At 41.3% G+C, this 18,307-nt stretch overlaps 3 protein-coding genes across 3 annotated transcripts; all 3 read left to right on the forward strand.

The window, feature by feature from the left end:
- The first annotated feature begins 300 nt into the window (after positions 1-300).
- mfsd5 (major facilitator superfamily domain containing 5) lies at positions 301-3,874 on the forward strand. Its single transcript, XM_061074528.1, has 2 exons — positions 301-416; positions 1,727-3,874. The coding sequence occupies exon 2, from the start codon at positions 1,808-1,810 to the stop codon at positions 3,251-3,253; it is 1,446 nt and encodes a 481-aa protein (XP_060930511.1). The 5' UTR covers positions 301-416; positions 1,727-1,807; the 3' UTR covers positions 3,254-3,874.
- A 754-nt stretch (positions 3,875-4,628) lies between these two features.
- LOC133005636 (protein lifeguard 2-like) lies at positions 4,629-8,552 on the forward strand. The gene is made up of 12 exons (XM_061075381.1): positions 4,629-4,643; positions 5,603-5,693; positions 5,832-5,920; positions 6,186-6,250; positions 6,342-6,395; positions 6,487-6,537; positions 6,635-6,674; positions 7,518-7,555; positions 7,694-7,781; positions 7,936-8,031; positions 8,237-8,290; positions 8,403-8,552. Exons 1-12 carry the CDS (start codon positions 4,629-4,631, stop codon positions 8,550-8,552), a joined length of 831 nt encoding a protein of 276 aa, XP_060931364.1.
- A 3,077-nt stretch (positions 8,553-11,629) lies between these two features.
- Positions 11,630-18,105, forward strand: senp1 (SUMO specific peptidase 1). Its single transcript, XM_061074939.1, has 18 exons — positions 11,630-12,237; positions 12,396-12,454; positions 12,561-12,730; positions 12,810-12,885; positions 12,992-13,184; positions 13,294-13,438; positions 13,546-13,664; positions 14,021-14,304; positions 14,485-14,548; positions 14,770-14,808; positions 14,923-15,007; positions 15,118-15,258; positions 15,601-15,732; positions 15,895-16,098; positions 16,191-16,270; positions 16,409-16,493; positions 16,952-17,047; positions 17,130-18,105. The coding sequence occupies exons 1-18, from the start codon at positions 12,104-12,106 to the stop codon at positions 17,190-17,192; spliced, it is 2,169 nt and encodes a 722-aa protein (XP_060930922.1). The 5' UTR covers positions 11,630-12,103; the 3' UTR covers positions 17,193-18,105.
- The last annotated feature ends 202 nt before the right edge of the window (positions 18,106-18,307 follow it).

Consider the following 18,307-nt stretch of genomic DNA (forward strand, 5'->3'; position numbering starts at 1 on the left):
ATCCATAACTAGAAATCCAGGTTATATAGCACACAACAACATAGTTAATTTCCATTAAGTTGTACACATCTCAAGAAATGCCACAAAGCACCGCCTACATAAACAAAATAAATTAAATCCAACCTTAAGACTCATCTGTCCCTCTGAAAGCCTTGGACCATTGACTGTATATATAAGGCCTGGACACGGGGCGTCTGAAAACACGCAGCAACTTTCCCCTGCCCTCTGCAAATGACAAAAACAATGGAGGAGCGCCCCCCGCTGGTGAAACTGCAGATCCCGGAAGTAACGTGTCTGTTTGCTAGTACACACAAGCTAGCTTAGCTGTATCCTCCATCACCAGTTAGCTATATAAGTGTGATGTTACCGCTTCGTAGGTCGTCGTGTCTACTATGGGACCGCAGCCAAACGACACGGTAAGAGACACCAAGTGGCATCACAAGGGGTAAAGAGGAAAACTAACTTAACGCTGGCGGAAGTTACAACGATTCTATTTGACTAGCAGGTTAGCTTCTAGGCTAGCGTTAGCTTTATGGCTGTAGCATGTAGGGTGCACCTGTGAGTGACGTGTTAAGATACCTCATCGGGTTTAAAGCATTTAAAGCACAAAGAGGTCGTGGCCTCGTGTTGCAGAGGGTTTCGTCATATCGTGACCAGACTTTTAAAAGTGGAGCTTATTCGCCGAGTGAACAACGACTGGTGACCAGTGTCGTCCTGAGTTGTCCAGGAAACTCCTCTGACACGACGGTAGTGAAGACGTCTTTCCAACCAGGACACAGCAGGTTGAGATTAAAAACTCTGCTCTCATACTGAAGAGGAACCGAGACACCTGCTGCCATCATCCCCCTGTCCAGTGATCCCAGTGTGTCCACTGTGACAGGACAGACCTCTCACCTGGACCTTTATTTGTCATATCTGTTCTAGTAATTTCAAGGGGAAATGTGACAATCTATATATAATTCCACTAATTCCCATTGTAAAATAACATATTTTCAACCTTCAGTTTACAATGTTGACTCAAGGCCTATTAAATGCCGCAATTTGTTTCTGATAATGTTCAATGTTTCATTCTTCGATCATTTAAAGACATATGTGGATTGTGATTAATCCCAGTTCTAGATCAACAACAACAAGGACATAAATAAAGGTTTCACAAATTAAACAGTCTTTAGCTTCTCTGGTTAAATCTAATCCAAGTTTTATAAATCAAGGATGGGTGATTTAAATTATTTTATCTGGGCCTTTTTGTTTTGATTTCTCAAATAAAGGTTCAGGATTCTGACAGAGGATGAAGGCTTTTAATGGAATTCAAATAACTTTATTTATCTGTTAGCCGCATTGTTTGTATAAAAGCATCATTGCGTATCGTACACATTTATTGCAACAACATCTAAGGAGCTGATCAAAGTGAGATCAAACAGATTTGAATTGGAAAGTAAACTGTTGAAATGAATAGTGCACTTATTATTAGTACATCATCCATTATTGTGTCTGGATGTAGATACAAAGCTTTACATGGTTCTATAGGCTTTAACTGGAATGGGTAGATTTTATTGTGTTACTGTCATTCATATGTCTGTAATGTTCTGTTTCTGAGCATCCAATGTTTTTTGTTAAATATTATTATTATTATTACTACCTATCACTAGAAACTGTGAATCTGAAGCTAATTTCAGCATCGTTCTTCTTCCTGTAATCACTTCTTATTCTCCTCTTGTCTTCTTAGGTGCTGAGAAACAGAAAGACGAGACTTGCCAACAGCCCGAGACCCCTTGTTTGACCCCAAGTGGGTGCAGTTAATCACACCATGTTGGTGACTGCATATCTTGCCATCATCTTCCTGATTGCCCTGTGTGTCGCCCTCGAGCTCACTGCACGCCGCCTCACCCCCCCTCAGTCTACTCCGACTGCACAAGCCAACCCGGCCTTCCGTCGCTTCCAGAGCATATTCCTCCGTGCGTACCTGTTGGCTTTGTGGGCAGACTGGCTCCAGGGCCCTTACCTCTACAAACTCTACCGTCACTACAGCTTCCTGGAATCCCAAATAGCCATCTTATATGTGTGTGGCCTGGCTTCCTGCGTTCTGTTTGCTCCTATTTCAGGCTGGCTCCCACAAGTCTTGGGCCGCAGACAGACATGTCTTCTCTTCTGCCTGTCCTACTCAGCGTGTTGCCTCACCAAGCTGTCCAGAGATTACTTTGTTTTGATTGCGGGCCGTGTCCTGGGGGGTCTGTCCACGTCCCTGCTTGCCACCACATTTGAGTCCTGGTACGTGCACCGACATGTAGACGTGCATGATTTTCCAAAGGAGTGGATCCCCAGCACCTTCACCAAGGCGGCTACTTGGAACCACGGACTTGCCGTTGCCGCGGGGCTGGTGGCCAACATGCTGGCCGAGTGGCTGCACCTGGGGCCGGTGGCTCCCTTTCTCCTGGCTGTCCCCTGCCTGGTGTGCTGTGGCTGGGTTGTGCTAACAGACTGGGGCAAGGAAGAGACTGAAGGAGGTTCTGCAGGGGACAAACAGACACTGCTTGGCACTTCAATTGGAGCTGTGACACATTTGTCTGCAAAGGCCCGGTTCACACGCAGCTGCCAAGAGGGGCTACGCTTCATGCTTACAGACAGGAGAGTTATTCTCTTGGGAGGAGTGCAAGCTCTGTTTGAAAGTGTCCTCTACGTCTTTGTTTTCCTGTGGACCCCAGTACTGGACCCTCATGGGGCCCCTTTAGGAATAGTTTTCTCTTGTCTGATGGCTGCCAGTATGGTTGGCTCCTTGCTGTACCGCCTAGCCACCTCCTCTCGCTACCGTCTCCAGCCCGGCCATGTGCTCTGCCTGGCTGTGCTGATGGCTTTCTTCTCTTGCTTCATGCTGACCTTTTCCACCGCTGCAGGCCAGCCTCGACCTCATGAATCCTTCGTGGCCTTCCTGCTGTTGGAGCTGGCCTCTGGCCTCTACTTCCCAGCGTTCAGTTTTCTCCAGGGCAGGGTTATCCCAGAGGAGAAGCGGGCTGGTGTGCTGGCCTGGTTCCGGGTGCCTCTGCACCTGCTGGCCTGCCTCGGGCTGCTGGCCCTCCATGGAGAGGTATCGGGAGAGGGTGCAGGGGAGGCTGGCAGCGGCACCAGACACATGTTTGGAGGCTGTGCCCTCATGATGCTGGCAGCTTTGATGGCTGTTGTTAGTCTGTTCACTCTGGGCAGAAATGACACAGACCTTAAACTGGAGGAAACCAGAGAGGAGGGGGAGATGTACTGAGGAGATTGACCCCAATCATTTGTGCTTTGAAATGAGTTATACCAGTTTTGTGAGACTGAAAGTATAAAGCTAATGTGAATGAACAGATTAAGGAGATGTCTGCATCTTGCCAAATGTATCACTGAAGAAAATCAAAGGTCAAAGGGTTGTCTGGGAGATTCAATTTAAATAATATTTGCATTTTTATATGTTTATTGTTTACTTTTGCTTTTTGGGAGAGATTATTATATTATTATTATCTGTGTAGGGATGTTGGTGGAACGTGGTCATATCAACCTTCCTTTATTATCATTCCATTAATTATTTTATATAACATGCAATTGACTCAATGTGTCCATCACAGGATCCAGTATAATAAATTTGACCTGCCACTGGGGATCAGTCATTCTGCAGTTGTATCAAATGGAAAGACAATAATTTACAGTGGGCAAAATAAATATCCAAAGAAATAAGAAAATGAGAAGCCTGTAGATCTGAATGTCAGTTTTTACATTACTTCCTGCACTGTACTTTGGATTCTGAATGTTTGATTTAAGTTAGGTTTACTCTACCTGCACCATCTTAGGGATATTTTCTATGTCTCTGTTCATCAAAGTTGTAAATAAAATCAGTAATATTGTACATGTTTTTTTTATTGGAATTTCTATTCTGTGGCAAATTAATGTTTTATGACGTTGACTTGTATACTGTTGTTTCAGGTAGGGGCCTCAGATCATACAAGATCAGATCATCAGATATTTTAAATTACCATATTTTAAAGGGGAAATGTTCTCACAAATGTCTTTTGATTGAATAGATAATTAACGTAACCTCTTCGGACTGAGGTCTCATTTTCCTTCATTTAAAACAATACAATATGGCTTAATTCAGTTGACAAAAATCCTCTGATAATTGCTTCCATTTACATTCTCAGGTAATTTGGTGGCAAGTTGACTATACACTGAATAAATTCTGTTAATATTTAAATTAGACAGTTATTTTGACTCCTGTGATTCCCCTCGTCTATTTTTTTCCTGTAGAGCATTTTTCCAGTTTTCTCTGGACTTTTCTCCTCACTAGGTATGCAGGCATCCATTCTCCCCTTTTTCCCCGGTGCTGTGGTACAGTCCTAGCTTTTTTCTATGGTGCTGCGTCACTTGGATGCTGCTAGAACATCCCTCTGTGGGTGAGGGAGGGGGCATCTGCCCAATTCTTAACTGCGTTGTTGTGGGCTTACATCACTGTATCGTCACAGGGTTTTCAGTCCGGGCAGAGAGGAAGCGCATTATCAATTTGAGGTGTTTTCACACAGTTGTCAGTCCTCAGACACCAGACTCCCATTGACTGGTTGGAAAACAGAACAAGGCATCATACTGCAGGAGGACAGACAGGCATCATGACACAGGGCAAGGTATGTGTTTGCTGAAATGCATCATTCAGTGGTTTTTTCCAGCCTCATCTTCTGTGACGTACATTAAAACAGGTGTTTTTTTTTTATTTCTGTATGTGTCCTATGTTCATATGCATGTCGTTACTTCAAATATTTGGTCTCACTGATATTTAATGTTTGATGCAATGCAGACTGTTCAGGATCAGCATCACTAGTGTTAGTGTTTTTTTTTGGACTGTTGTTCTGTGACCTGCATCATAGTGGTGGGCCTACTGCCACAAACAGCAGGAGTGAATGAACCATAGAGCAGCTTGTTCAAAGCATCTTAGTCAAATTCTGTTATTTTTCATTCATTCGTGCTTATGTGATATTTTTGTGTCCACTAATGCAAAGCCTGATGCGTCATCAGTAGTTTTGCCATGTTGGTCACCATGACGACCAGTTTCTGGCAGTATTTACATTTAAATAAATAATGATGACAACGATCCGATCCCTTACAACAGAAAGTGCAATCGAGGCTTGACATCACACAGTTTAACTAAATTATAAATAACTACAAATAAAAATAATTCACACATATTGATCTCGCATTAGGATTTTGTTTTACATATGATGTAAACATAAATGCACTTCCTTTCTGTCTTCTTTGTTCCGCAAAGTTAAACTTTTCATATCCCAAAACACTAACACTCATATTGGCTGTTTTTATTTTTTATTGGCCAACCTATTGATCGGTCGGGCTCTTCTTTATATTTGTCCTGAATAGTATGAATTATACATCATATTACTCCAGTTAAAGTATAAGCAACAACATTGAGATATGAAAAATGTTACACTCAAAACCAGGAATTTCATCTTCATCTTCAAGTTAAATCAACCAGGGGCTTTTCTTTCCTTCAAATATTGATTCACTCTCGGCTAAAATGAGCAACTGACAGTGAACTAACAAATAATCAACTGTGCATCTTTTGTACCATCAGTTGTTACTTGCGAACAAATCCGCCAATGGCTCCTCCAGTGGAGAGGCCACGGTGGCACCAGCTCCTCCCAGCTACGAGGAAGCCACGGCAGGTACGACAGGACCTTTCTCTGCCATTATTATTTTGATTTGATTAGATTTTTTGGAATGGTGCTGTAATGGTGGTAGTAAATATGTATTGTATATCTTAAACAACAAACAGTCTCAAATAAGTGTTTATTTTCCTTCAGGCACCAGTGCTCCTTGCTACAGTGATGCAGAGATGCTCACAGAGTTCACTTGGGATGATCGCAACATCAGGAGGATCTTCATCAGAAAGGTATAATAAGCATTACAATTAAATTGGCTACTATATGAGTTCTGCTCTAAATGCTTCACACACACATTCATACAGTGCATCTATGGGCAGCATTTTTTCTATGAAGGGCAATTCGGAGTTCAGTACCTTGGCCTTGGACTCATCGGTGTGCAGATGGGATCGAACCTCCCACTGTTAGAGGACAACCACTCTCCCCCCTCAGCCACAGCTGCCCCGCATGTACATCTATGTATTTGTTTTAACATTGGAACTTGCTTCCTTTCAGGTGTATTCCATCTTGATGATCCAACTTTTGGTCACTTTCGCTATTGTGGCTATTTTCACATTCTGGTGAGACAATTTTTTCCCTTTTCCATTTTATCTAATATTTAATGAATAAAAAATGGAACTAGAAATCACTGGTTGTTGTGCTTACTTTTAGTGACCCTGTGAGGGAATACATCCAATCCAACCCTGGGTGGTACTGGGCCTCTTAGTGAGTAACAAGTTCGATCAGTCTCAAGTCAATAATGTACTCACTTATGTCTACCAACATATAATATTTTAATATTTCCTTTCTTTAATAGCGCCGTGTTCTTTGTCACATATCTGACCCTGTCCTGCTGCTCTGCACCAAGGTAAGTTAAGAGTCTCCAACGTCAACAAAAGTAAATGAATAAAATTGGAAAAAATTCTAAACTAAAATATTGGAAATGTCTTTCCTCACACCTACAGGAGACAGTTTCCATGGAATCTGATTCTGCTTGCCATCTTTGTAAGTACTAGATTGTTACTTGTGTTTTTATTGTACAGTTTCCTGAATAGACAATGTTTTCAAATCAAAACTATACGCAGGGGTTTGGAATAGCAAACAGTAAATTCATTCACTACCTGTTTGTTTGTTTGTTTGTCAGTGGATTATTTTATGACTAAATCCATTCCACCCAACTTGGTGGAGGCATGGGGGCCTGAGTCTGGAAGTCACCAATTAAATCATGATGCAGATTTGGATGAAAATACATTTCTTTAGCATTTCCAAGATTTTAGTAACTTTTTCAGAGAATAATGCACCGATCTTGATTTTAAAATAGCACATTTACATTTACCATAGTTTGGATCCAACTGCTACATATTTATAGATTTCATAAACTTATTTGTTCCACATTGGATGATCATTGTGCTTAGACTTTAACCCTTCTTCTATTTTATTTTGTGTTGCTATAAAATACTCTGTTTAGTTTATTTCTATTTAGCAGATGCCCAAGCAAGATATATGTTCCATTGTTTTTCATGTCCCCTGTTAACGAATATGTTTGATGATCAACAAATCATTGAGGTTATCACACCACTTCCTTTTTCTTTTTTTCTTTCTACTATAAGATCTAAATAATCATTAATAATCTGCAGGGTTGTTTGGCCTTGGCGGAGGTATGCGCTCTACTGAGTGTCATTCTAATTATTAGTATTTGTTTATTTGTAACATTTCCTCCACACGTGAATAGAAGTTGACTGATCAAATGATCTAAAACAAATGAATACAAATACTTTGTGAAAGTGAATACTGTCCACTCATGGCTTTCCTGAAGTGAAGTGAGACTTTCCCTGTCATGTGTTACAGACCCTGTCCCTCTCCTACATGACGGGCATGTTGTCCAGGTATGCTTCGTGTTTGCTCACTGCTTTATGTGATCGTTTTCTTTTACTTTTCAATTTATCTTGTGGTGGATTTCCATCTTAAGAATATCTTACTGGTCAGACATTTTCAGTAATTTTATCATTCTTTCGTTCATTTAGTTTCTATAACACCAAGTCGGTTGTGATGTGTCTGGGCATCACAGCAGCTGTTTGTCTCGTGGTCACAGTGTTCAGCTTCCAAACTAAGGTGAGAAAAATCTTATTTATCCATTCCTATAATCCAATATTTGTATGTGATATACAGTTTGCTTGATTGGCAGTGAAATTATTTGTGTTTGTCAGGTTTTTTTTTACACGATTTGATCAACTTTGGTTTAATATCTTGTGCTTTCTCCATCCAGTTTGATGTGACCTCCTACCAAGGTGTGCTCTTTATCTTCTGCATGGTCATGTTCATCTCTGGCATAGTGCTGGCACTTGTCCTTCCCTATCAATATGTAAGTATGATGAATTAAAGTGACTACATCGACTGAGTGACATGTATGATTGACGTGTGGATGGTTGTAAGCCCGCCAGGATGTATTTTTCTCAAATATGGTAGAAAACAGTCCAATATTGGATGACAGATTAAACTAAAAAAAAAAAAAACTCTTCCACTTAAACACTGGGGTCAGAGCTAATCAAGTCCTTATTGCCATTTAGGTACCATGGTTGGATTCCATCTACGCGGTCTTGGGAGCCATACTGTTTACCATGGTAAGAGTGCAGACACTCAGACATTATTGATAGAAAATATCATTTATTGCAGACTGTCATAATCAGAAGAAACTAAAACACGTCTTTCTTGCTCTTTCATCTTCTGTAACAGTTTTTGGCGTTCGACACGCAGCTCCTCATGGGAAACAAGAGATATACCATAAGTCCAGAAGAGTATGTCTTCGCCACTCTCAACATCTACCTGGATATTATTTATATCTTTTCCTTCTTCCTCCAAATCTTTGGAACCAAACATGAATAAACCATCACCCTACCCCCCTGACCTTCAGACGAGGGGATCACCAGTATGCAGGCAGATGTGATAAGAGTCATTTAAACATTTCAATCATTGGTGACAAAGATTCCAACACAGCTTTACCGAGCAAAGCAACTGAGATGTTAATAACCTTGCTCTCTAGTATGTTTGGGAACCCTCACCACATTATAGGGTAGGTTTGCCAGCTTTACCACCCAGAAGTACTTAGAAGTTCATGATGTAGCTCCATTTGACGTAGATACAACATTCCGTGTGTCCATATGAAGCTGTAGGGGTGACCTATGTCCATACTTCCTGTAGTATCACAAATGTCCTGCAAACAATAGATGTCAACGCTGTTTAGGAGGTACTTGTCTATAATATATTATGCATGACTCTAACTATGCCAAGTACAGTAACCTCGTCACATCTGTGGGTGTTTATTTAGTTGCTGAAAGCACAAAAGTGAATTTAAAAAAGACTTGAAATCTTTTCCTGTGTTTTCAGTAACCTGTTCTTAGCATTTTGAGCCTAGGTGACATGTTTTCTGGCTTTTGAAAGACAATCATGAATTAAATTATTAATTTATTTGACTTGGGACGTTTGCTGCTTGTCGCTACCTTCATCAATATGTTGATTTTTGCTTCTCTTAACTCTGAAGCTGTCATTAAAATTGTTTTGTTTTTTTTGCTATTTGTAGAAGGTGTGTTTAAATCAGAAATCTTTAAATCAGAATATTTAATTTCAACAAACCTTGATTTTTGTATTATAATCTCTGCTCCTAGTATTATTTAAACTACAAAAACGTTAATCTGCAGTGGCAACACGCAATAATTTAACACAACATGAAAGTGCCATACATGCATGGGTTTACTTTTGATAAGACCTGCATTTGTGCAGGGGCTTGATGCTGTATTTCATGACAATTGAAGTTTATTTTTTTAAAAGAGAATCATATATTTCTGAAAGTTTGTGATCAATGTTGAATGGTTTGAAGCTTGGAATGAATTTATAGGTTTTTTGAACTCATCTTAGATTACATTGTCTTGATGATATTGATGCAGTAGTTGCATATTGTTTAAGAACATTTCACTGTAGTAGTGGTGTTACTGTATGCATTTATTAAAAGGGTGAATGTGTGTAAATATGCTCATTGGTTCATTCTGATTCAATATATCATGTTATATCCACATCTAAATCTACACTAGCTTCACATTAGGCATTTTTCAGCAGGGAAACACATCAGCTTAATTTCAGTTGTATATTTTGACAGTAAACATTTTTGCGTCGGGGCGGTCTGTTACTTAAAGTGTCTCTTATTATTCAGGATAATCTCCTGTGATAACATCACTTGCTAAATCCCTTGCATAGCTAAACGTCATGCAGTTCCTGGTTGTGTTATTTAACAGCCCCTGCATGGTCCTCAGATAAAATACTTGTTCTTCTCCATTAGTTTTTCATCAATAGCTCGATTTTGAAGTATTTACCTTATACTAGTGAACAGAGTAATATTACCCAGTACATATCTTCATTTGTGAACCCACTTGCATATTGTGGGCTTCATATATGTACGTAATAACATAAATTTGTCCAAACTGTCTATTTACAGTTTTTAATCTGGTTGTATAGTTTGGACAAATTGGTAGGTACAACAAGGTCATATAGGGTTGATGGGCAGTTGTGACATATAATAATGTCACAACGAAGCAGAGGACAGACCAAATAAAGATTCAAACTGTGGATTTGAAATGTCTGTATTTCATATATTGCAGGGCTGTACGAACTGTGAAAAGGGGCATGCTAGGAGAGCAGGAGTGCAAACACGTCTGCCCACAGGGCCGGCCCTGGAAATGTTGGCACCCTAGGCGAGATTTCAAATTGGCGCCCCCCAACATACACACGCAAACTGTTTTTCGATCACATCTTTATAAAACACCTCATTAGCTTCACACTAAAAACCCTGTTTGGAAATGTTTTATGAGAGATTCCAGCAGGTGGTCTGGCCTAATGGGTAGAGTGGACATTCTTCAACATGAAGGTTGCGGGTTCAATAAAATTGGCAGGATTTCAATCACCTATTAATTGCAAAATATATTACACTATGTAAATTTATATTAATTAAATATAAAAAAAGAAAAATTTAATTAAATGAATAAATTTTTTTTTAAAAAAAGCTGTGCACGCAATTCCTGCGCAATGGGCTTCTGCGCAGGATGTGGGCGCGCAGTTTTTTTATTGTTTTTTTAAATTGCATTTAATTTCATTTAATTTCATTTCATTATTTCATTTAATTTTTTTTATATATATTTAATTTGAAATGGTTATTGTTAATTTTTGTTTTAACATTTACATATAATTAGATATTGTGCAATGAATAGGTGGTTGAAGTCCTGCCAACACGACAGCCTGCCAAACTTCCCCATGAGTTCGGACCCAGCTCCTGTGTCCACTGGTGTCCTGGTTCCACCCATGGCAGCGTAGTGGCGTGGGGCTGGCTCATCCCTGCGGCCCAGGGAGCGCATTTCTCCGCGCTGGTTCAGGGGTAAATGATGCTGCTCTTCACAGGTGACTGACCTACGCAAGCCTGTAAGCCAGTTAAGCTCACATGAAGTCAACTAGCATAAGTCCATCATTACAAGCAAGCGATAGATAACAATGTACCTGCAGCTCCTCACGCATCCCGTAACATTCAGCATGTGACACCACCTTATAACAAACACAACTTCAACTACTTTCAAACTACCAGGGGAACAAACTGTGTGTCCTGTGGATTACTATCTCATCCTTTGTAACTGTTTGGCATAAATAATGGCGCCATGTGTTTCAATTCAAAATCCTGTATATTAATATGATCAGACAGGAGGAACTATTGAAGTGTTCCAGGGAATCATCAAACGGAAACAGACACAAAATGTAACGCGCGTTTGTGATGGAGCTTCAAAGGCAGAGCCGGCGGCCGTGACGTCACAGCACATTCTCTCCTCCAGCCCGCAGTCGACCAATGAGAGCGCGTTGCACTGGGACTCGCGACGGGCCGCAGTCCAATCACCGCGCTCGACGCTGACAGGTCCGGTGCAGCCATGTTGTGGTTTTGAATGAGGAAGAAGCGGGAGATGTTCTTCTTCAAAGAGTGAATACGCGAGTTAAAGTCCCGCTGCGGCTCTTCTAGTGACCGGGGGTGGGGGGAGACCCAGCATGGTGGCTGTTTACCCGAACGCGTCGGCTGCGACTCGCCGCATTCCCACGGGAAACTAAACACACTTCCACAGATTAGCCTTGTAGCTAACGGCGTCGGCTAGCAGAGTGGTTAGCATAGCGGGCTAGCACGGCAGCTAGCGAGTTTCTCTGCCAACCAGCGACCGGTTAGCTCGCGTAGTCGGAGAAGTGAAATGATCTTTGTGACGAGTGTTCGCGCCTCCAGCAGCTTCAGCTAACACACTTCAGCCGAATGAAGTGTATTAGCTGCATTAGCTCTCACTACATTGACAGGTAGACTGAAAGCAGCCAACGCGATTCACACTCAAACCAGCGGCGCTGTCCGTGGAAACTTTTGAGCCATGTTGAATAAAATCTACGGATGGATAGAGACGAGCTTCGCCCACCTCCGGAACGGGGTCCCGGCGGAGGAGCCCTCGGATGCTCACCCGGCGCCGGAGGACGGTCCGAACCGGAGGAAGAGACCGATTGAATGGTAGGAGCTTTAACACCAGTCCGGAGGCTGCTCTGAAATGAACTGTTCCTGTGTGTTGCTTCGCTGGTCCTCGGTGTTATTGTGATGTGGAGAAAACCCACTAATGTCGAATGGAAGTTTTTTTTAACCGTATTTGCATCTCACTGTTTTCCCTCAAGTTTGGATGATGGACATAACGTGGACCAAGATGGCTTGATCAGAAAGAAATCACGAATGGGTAAATGCACACTGAAGCATTCTTGTATCTTACTGTGCGAGTACACTTGAAGGTGTATTTTCAAATCCTTATTGTCCTACTTTTGTCTGTTTCAAATCTGCCCTAGGAGATATTATTGACTCCGTGAAGACTGCAGCTGAAGGTGTGAAGAGTCATAGTTCTAATGTGGCTGAGTGGATGAAGGTCACTATGCTGCCTGCCTCCCCTGGACCTCCACCTGGAGAGTCGCAGCCCTCCACATCAGCAGCAGCAGCAGCAGCCTGGGCTGGGAGGCCGGTGAGGAATCAGCTTTATTCAAACATGTATCACAATATTGTTGTCTTTGTTTTAACACGTGTGTATGTTTTATGCAAAGGTTGCTGAAGGGAACTCTTTGAATGAGACGTTCGCTGCTCCCTCAACAACGTTGGAGTGGAAAACAACCAAATCAGGCAAGGCTTAACACTTCAAGCATTGTAAAAACTTTTGCATCAAGGTTTGTTTGAACTCTTGAAGAGAAATTAATGACTGAACTTTTTCTTCCCTCTACAACTTTAGAATGGTTGCGTAATGAGAAGTCCATCATGGGAGCAAAACTCTGCAGGCGACAAGTGTGCATGACTCCTACACATCGAGAGCTGCCAAAAACAAATGGTCATTCAGTCAACTTGCCTCCCTTTGTCACCCCCAAACTGCAACCGTCCCCACGGCTCGGCAGACCCCTAAACCTCCGACCATTTGGAACACCGAGGTATTTCTTACATTTTTGTTTTTGCTGCTACTTTCCTGTCTGTTACTGTTTACGATTTATCAGTTAACTGTTGTCAGTAGATTACTAAACTCTCATTTTGTGTCTGCAGTCTCTGTACTGGAATGGCCACTGCAAGCAGCTCCTGCACCAGCATGTATGAGAAGACCTTTCCCATCAAAGTGATGCAGAGTCCAACACACAGCACCTCATCTGGCCGCGTAGACCGAGCCAAGCCCCGCTGCACAGCACAGGAGGTCAGACATTCAGTCGATGAAGCAACACGTGATTTCTTCTCATTCAGCTGTTGCGTTTCTCTGTAGATTTCATGGTTAGATTTCATGGTTCTCCTCTGTTTGTCCAGTCTGTGCGTGAAGAGGAGAAGGAGGTCTACAGGCAGCTTCTGACCATGGTCTCTGGTGGTCAGTCGTCTTTCATTCACAATGGCAGCTCACATGCTATCGTGAGGTCGCACAGAGATTTGTAAGTACCCACACAAATACATGATACAATAACATGGCCAGATTCAAACTGTTCAAATACAGCATGCAAATAACTAAAACTGTATTTACTTTATCTAAAAAACGACCTTCTGTGGTCGTTGCTAATTTAACTTGCACCCTGGTCAGATTAAACATGCTTTACTTTCATAGCTTTGCAGCAGCAAGTGTTGTTGGCAACAACAAGTCATTTCATACATTTACAGTATATGGTTAATAAAGTAAATTGATGATAACATTTTAATCCTGTTCCTACCCTTCAACACAACAATTGTGTAGAGACTGTATCTAGACTGTGTCTGCTCTTTCATCTGCGTACCCCTGTCTTCCTCTCATCAGCACCTGCTTCCTGTCCACCAGCCGCAGACTGTTTCAGCACTCCTCCCCTACTGGATCAGCAGCAGGAGGAACTTCAGAGGGAACCAGCGGCCCACCCAGCCCAAGAGGGATGTCAAGCCAAAGCTCAAGCAACCTCCCCAGCCCAGGGGGGACATCGAGCAAACCAGGGATCCAGATGTGGTCGCTGGACACTGACATCAGCTCCAGCCGAGCAGCTACTCTTACGTCAGCTTCCTCCCCATCTGCTCTGCAGGATAACTCTTCTCAGGACACACAGTCATCAGGTAAGATACTTGAGTTTAAACTGAATATAGAGGTTATGAAAATGGAACATCTAAACAGGGGCTTTCCTGCGTAAAGAATTGCGATTTTTTTCGGCCTGGAAAAACTGCATAAGTAAATTGAATGCTCTCTTCTATTTGTGTTTCTTTTTTGAGTTTTAATGTCCTCGTTTTCTCTTCTAGCTCACGATGGTGACTCTGTAATTATTATCAATGAGCAGAAGGGTAAAAAGCAAGACGGCTCAAGGTCAGTATTGGTAATTTTGCTATGATGATGTACACTTCACTCTAGTTAATAATACATGTAATGTAAGCTTGGTCAAAGACATAAACATCTGAATTAATAATGTTGAACTATTTGTATGAACACAACGTGTAGGTGATGTGGAGTAAGAACAAAGCCTCCAGTCAGCAGAGCTTTGAGTCAAGTTATTGTTTGTACTAATGCATATTGATCTGTCTTCACAGTGTACCATGTTTCCAAGCTGAGTTATGGATCAAAGAATTGTAAGTGCACAAAAAATACATTTAATCTCTGACTAAGCAATTGATTCATTACTTACTGATATTGTAGTAAGTAGAGCCACAAGGTAAACATGTTTTGTTTTTTTGTCTCTGTAGAACGAGTATGTACGACTCTCGGGCGAGAGAAAGGCGGAGACAGATAGAAGAGCAGGAGGCCCTGGCTGCCCAGCTGCTGCGACAGGTGACTCTTCATCACTGAAGCCCTCTTTCACGTTCACCTGTATCATAACCATTGTTTTTTAAAAACCTGTTACCTCCATTAAGCTGTGTCATGTTGTTACTGGTTCCCAGCGCCTGTCTGACGAGGGGCAACGCAGCCCAGATGTGGAGGTTCACATTCGAGTTCCTTTGGAGAAGGAGGTTCCTTTGACTGCTGTGATAGAAGAAACAAAGCTTGTGGAAAAGGAACTAGAATTCCCTCAACTGACAGAGGTATAAACATTGAATCTTTTATACCCCGACTTTATTCCGATGCTTCAACCAAATAGACTTGCTCTCACTTAGAAGATTTTGTTTCTGAATGTTATTTCTGCTTTTAAAAAGTAGAAATAACTTCACTGTCACAGGCCTATTTTTTGTCTTGTAGTAATAAAATTAAAAAAAATTACATCAAAGTTAAAAACAAAGTTGCTGCTGTGTGAAATTTGGTTTTATTGTAAATTTATTCAGGCTGATAATAAGTTGTATATAACCTGAAGTTAAGAGCAAATTGTACACATTGAAATATATTATCAGCAATATCTAATTTTACATGTATTGTGTGTTTCTCTTTAGGAAATGGAGGATGAGGTGAACAGGGTGCTAAGAGCAAGTAGCCTTCAAGAAGTGTTAAGTGAAGGTTTTGGTCTGAAGCTTACACGCAAAGATCTGCACACCCTAAGCAACCTCAACTGGCTGAATGATGAAGTGAGTACACATGATCCTCCGGCAAAAACTGTAAACTAATAATAATCACTCTTGACACTTGTTTTCCTAATATTGGGCTGCCCTATTAAAAAAGCTTGACCATGGTGAGATTTGTTGAGCAATTGTCCAGTTCATTGAAACTTTCCTTCTGCAATCTCTCAGGTGATCAACTTTTACATGAACCTGCTGGTCGAGCGCAGCAAGAGCCCCAAACTCCCGACGGTGAACACGTTCAACACCTTTTTCTTTCCGAAGCTGTGCAGGAGCGGCTACTCGGCCGTCCGCCGCTGGACCAAAAAGACAGACATCTTTTCTAAAGACATCCTGTTGGTTCCTGTCCACTTGGGGGTGCACTGGTGCCTCTCTGTAAGTCTTAATGACCATAATTGTGAATGTGGAAGACATTTTTAATTTGATTTATCTTTTGCTAAGTGTTTCTTCATCTTTTTTTCTCTCAGATTGTGGATTTCAGGAAAAAGGTTGTCGTGTACTTTGACTCAATGGGAAGGAACAACGATAAAGCCTGCAAGATATTGTTGTGAGTGTCTGCATCAGATTTGTTTGTGTGTTGAAAGAGATACATATGAGGAGAGCTTATTGAAACATTAGAGCAAACATATATTATTTATGTGCCATTAAGTGACATAGAAATTTAAAAAAAAAACATTTTCTGCAGTGACTATCTGCTGCAGGAAAGTAAGGACAAAAAGGGCAAAGAGCTGGATACCTCAGGTTGGACTCTCCACAGCAAAAAGCCCAGCGTAAGTCAAACACACACCAAGGATGAGAGCTTCAAGTTGTCTGTTTTTATTATTTGTCAAGTGATGCCATGTTGTTCAAGTTTATGTCGTCCAATATCACAAATCAGCCTCAAGGTTCTGAACAGCCTGCTCAGCATTTGCACACATTTGAATGCGTAAATTCAGAAGAAGAAAACGTCTCCTGGAGCTTGGATAAATAATGGGCCTTGTGTAGGGAAGGGGGGGAATAGGAAAGCCTATAAGTCATCTGTTGACATACAGCCCACTTTGTTTCATTAGCACATCCATCAAGAGTCCAATATAAAAAAAACGTGTATCCCAGCATCAAACACTACATCTGTGGAAACGTACCATTGAATATGTTGTGCTGGTTTTGTTTAAGGAGCATTCTGATTTTTAGGATTAAAAACATTTTTTGCCATGTGGGTTATTAACATTTTTATTTCTTTGTCCGTCAGGAAATCCCTCAGCAGATGAACGGTAGCGACTGTGGAATGTTCACGTGCAAATATGCAGATTACATTACCAAAGACAAGCCAATCACATTCACACAGGTAATCCCAAGCAGCAGCAACAGAGATTCGTCTGGTGAAGTCATCATGAGTGTGTCCTGACTGCGGCTCTTCTCATTCACAGAAACACATGCCCTACTTCAGGAGGAGGATGGTTTGGGAGATTGTGAACCACAAGCTGTTGTGATGTCAGGATTGTGAACCTTGTATCATCCGCTCACTGCGTCACAAACAGGGGCGGAGCTACAGTCGTGTTGTCCTGGGAAAAACTTGCACACCAGCTCATCATCGGATCAGGAAAACCAGCTCTGCCACTCTCCATCCTCCAAGGCCAATAAAGACCTCAGCTGCACTCGGCTGACAGGATATTGCTGAAGTAGCCAAGCACTGCCACCCAGTCTTATTTTCCAGTTTATTTGTGTGATGGTGCACCCACGGAGCATCGGTACAGCAGCTGAAGCACTGCGTGTTTTATACTACCCAGCCAGAATCGATTTTGAACTCACACTTGTATTGACTGACAGACCATACTCTGAGCTGCGATGTTCAGTTGGATGCAAACACACAAAGTTTACATGTTTTTGTCATACATGGAGATAAGATTTGTTTTTATAACGACAGTGAGGCTACATTTTTGCTGGCAGTGTTTGATACTTTTGAAATGAACAAATGCAAATTTACTTTACCACAATGACATAAATGCCCATCAGGTTTTGATGGCATCCAATCTCTCTTTGTATCTGGACTGTGAGTTCTGCTTTTGTTTTCCTTGCAATATGAACTTTACTCCCCCAAATAATGATCATCTTTGTTAATTTGATTAAAATGCACAAAGGTTTTCAGATGTGGTATTGCCTCAGAGTATGATTCAAAGTGAAAACAGGACATTGTCTTACTTTGCCAAGTTCTACAGAATAGTCTTATTGCACGTTACAACAGCAGGGCAAACCGGATTTGCTTTCCTTCTTATTCATAAATCTTGATAACAGATGTAAATTAAGGTTCAAAGTCTATTTTATGTAGTTAAGTTCACAGCGAATTTTGGGCATATTCAGTATATTTTGAACTTTGTACATACTTAAATCATATACGACCCTTGAACAGTGTAATATACTTTTTTTTATATATATACCTGTTTCCTATCTATTTTTATCTAGATCTCAGTCTGTTTTAGAATAAAAATTCTCCTGTATTGTGACTGTTCTTTGTGTATTACCTCAAAAGGAGTTGGTTTTGATATAAAAACTGCCACATTTGATAAACATGTCTTTGCCTATTTGAAGTTTATGAATTCTTATTTGT

The sequence above is a fragment of the Limanda limanda genome, chromosome 7 (genome assembly GCF_963576545.1).
Source record: "Limanda limanda chromosome 7, fLimLim1.1, whole genome shotgun sequence".
Lineage (NCBI taxonomy): Eukaryota > Metazoa > Chordata > Actinopteri > Pleuronectiformes > Pleuronectidae > Limanda > Limanda limanda.

What these genes read in the sequence shown, in the direction of transcription:
- mfsd5 (XM_061074528.1), top strand. Translation starts at nt 1,808, where the DNA reads ATGTTGGTGACTGCATATCTTGCCATCATCTTCCTGATTGCCCTGTGT.
- LOC133005636 (XM_061075381.1), top strand. An exon ending in GGGTGGTACTGGGCCTCTTA is followed by an intron (nt 6,396 to 6,486) that starts GTGAGTAACAAG and finishes TTTCTTTAATAG; the next exon opens with CGCCGTGTTCTTTGTCACAT. An exon ending in ATGACGGGCATGTTGTCCAG is followed by an intron (nt 7,556 to 7,693) that starts GTATGCTTCGTG and finishes TCGTTCATTTAG; the next exon opens with TTTCTATAACACCAAGTCGG.
- senp1 (XM_061074939.1), top strand. Translation starts at nt 12,104, where the DNA reads ATGTTGAATAAAATCTACGGATGGATAGAGACGAGCTTCGCCCACCTC. An exon ending in CAGCCTGGGCTGGGAGGCCG is followed by an intron (nt 12,731 to 12,809) that starts GTGAGGAATCAG and finishes TTTTATGCAAAG; the next exon opens with GTTGCTGAAGGGAACTCTTT. An exon ending in TCAACTGGCTGAATGATGAA is followed by an intron (nt 15,733 to 15,894) that starts GTGAGTACACAT and finishes GCAATCTCTCAG; the next exon opens with GTGATCAACTTTTACATGAA.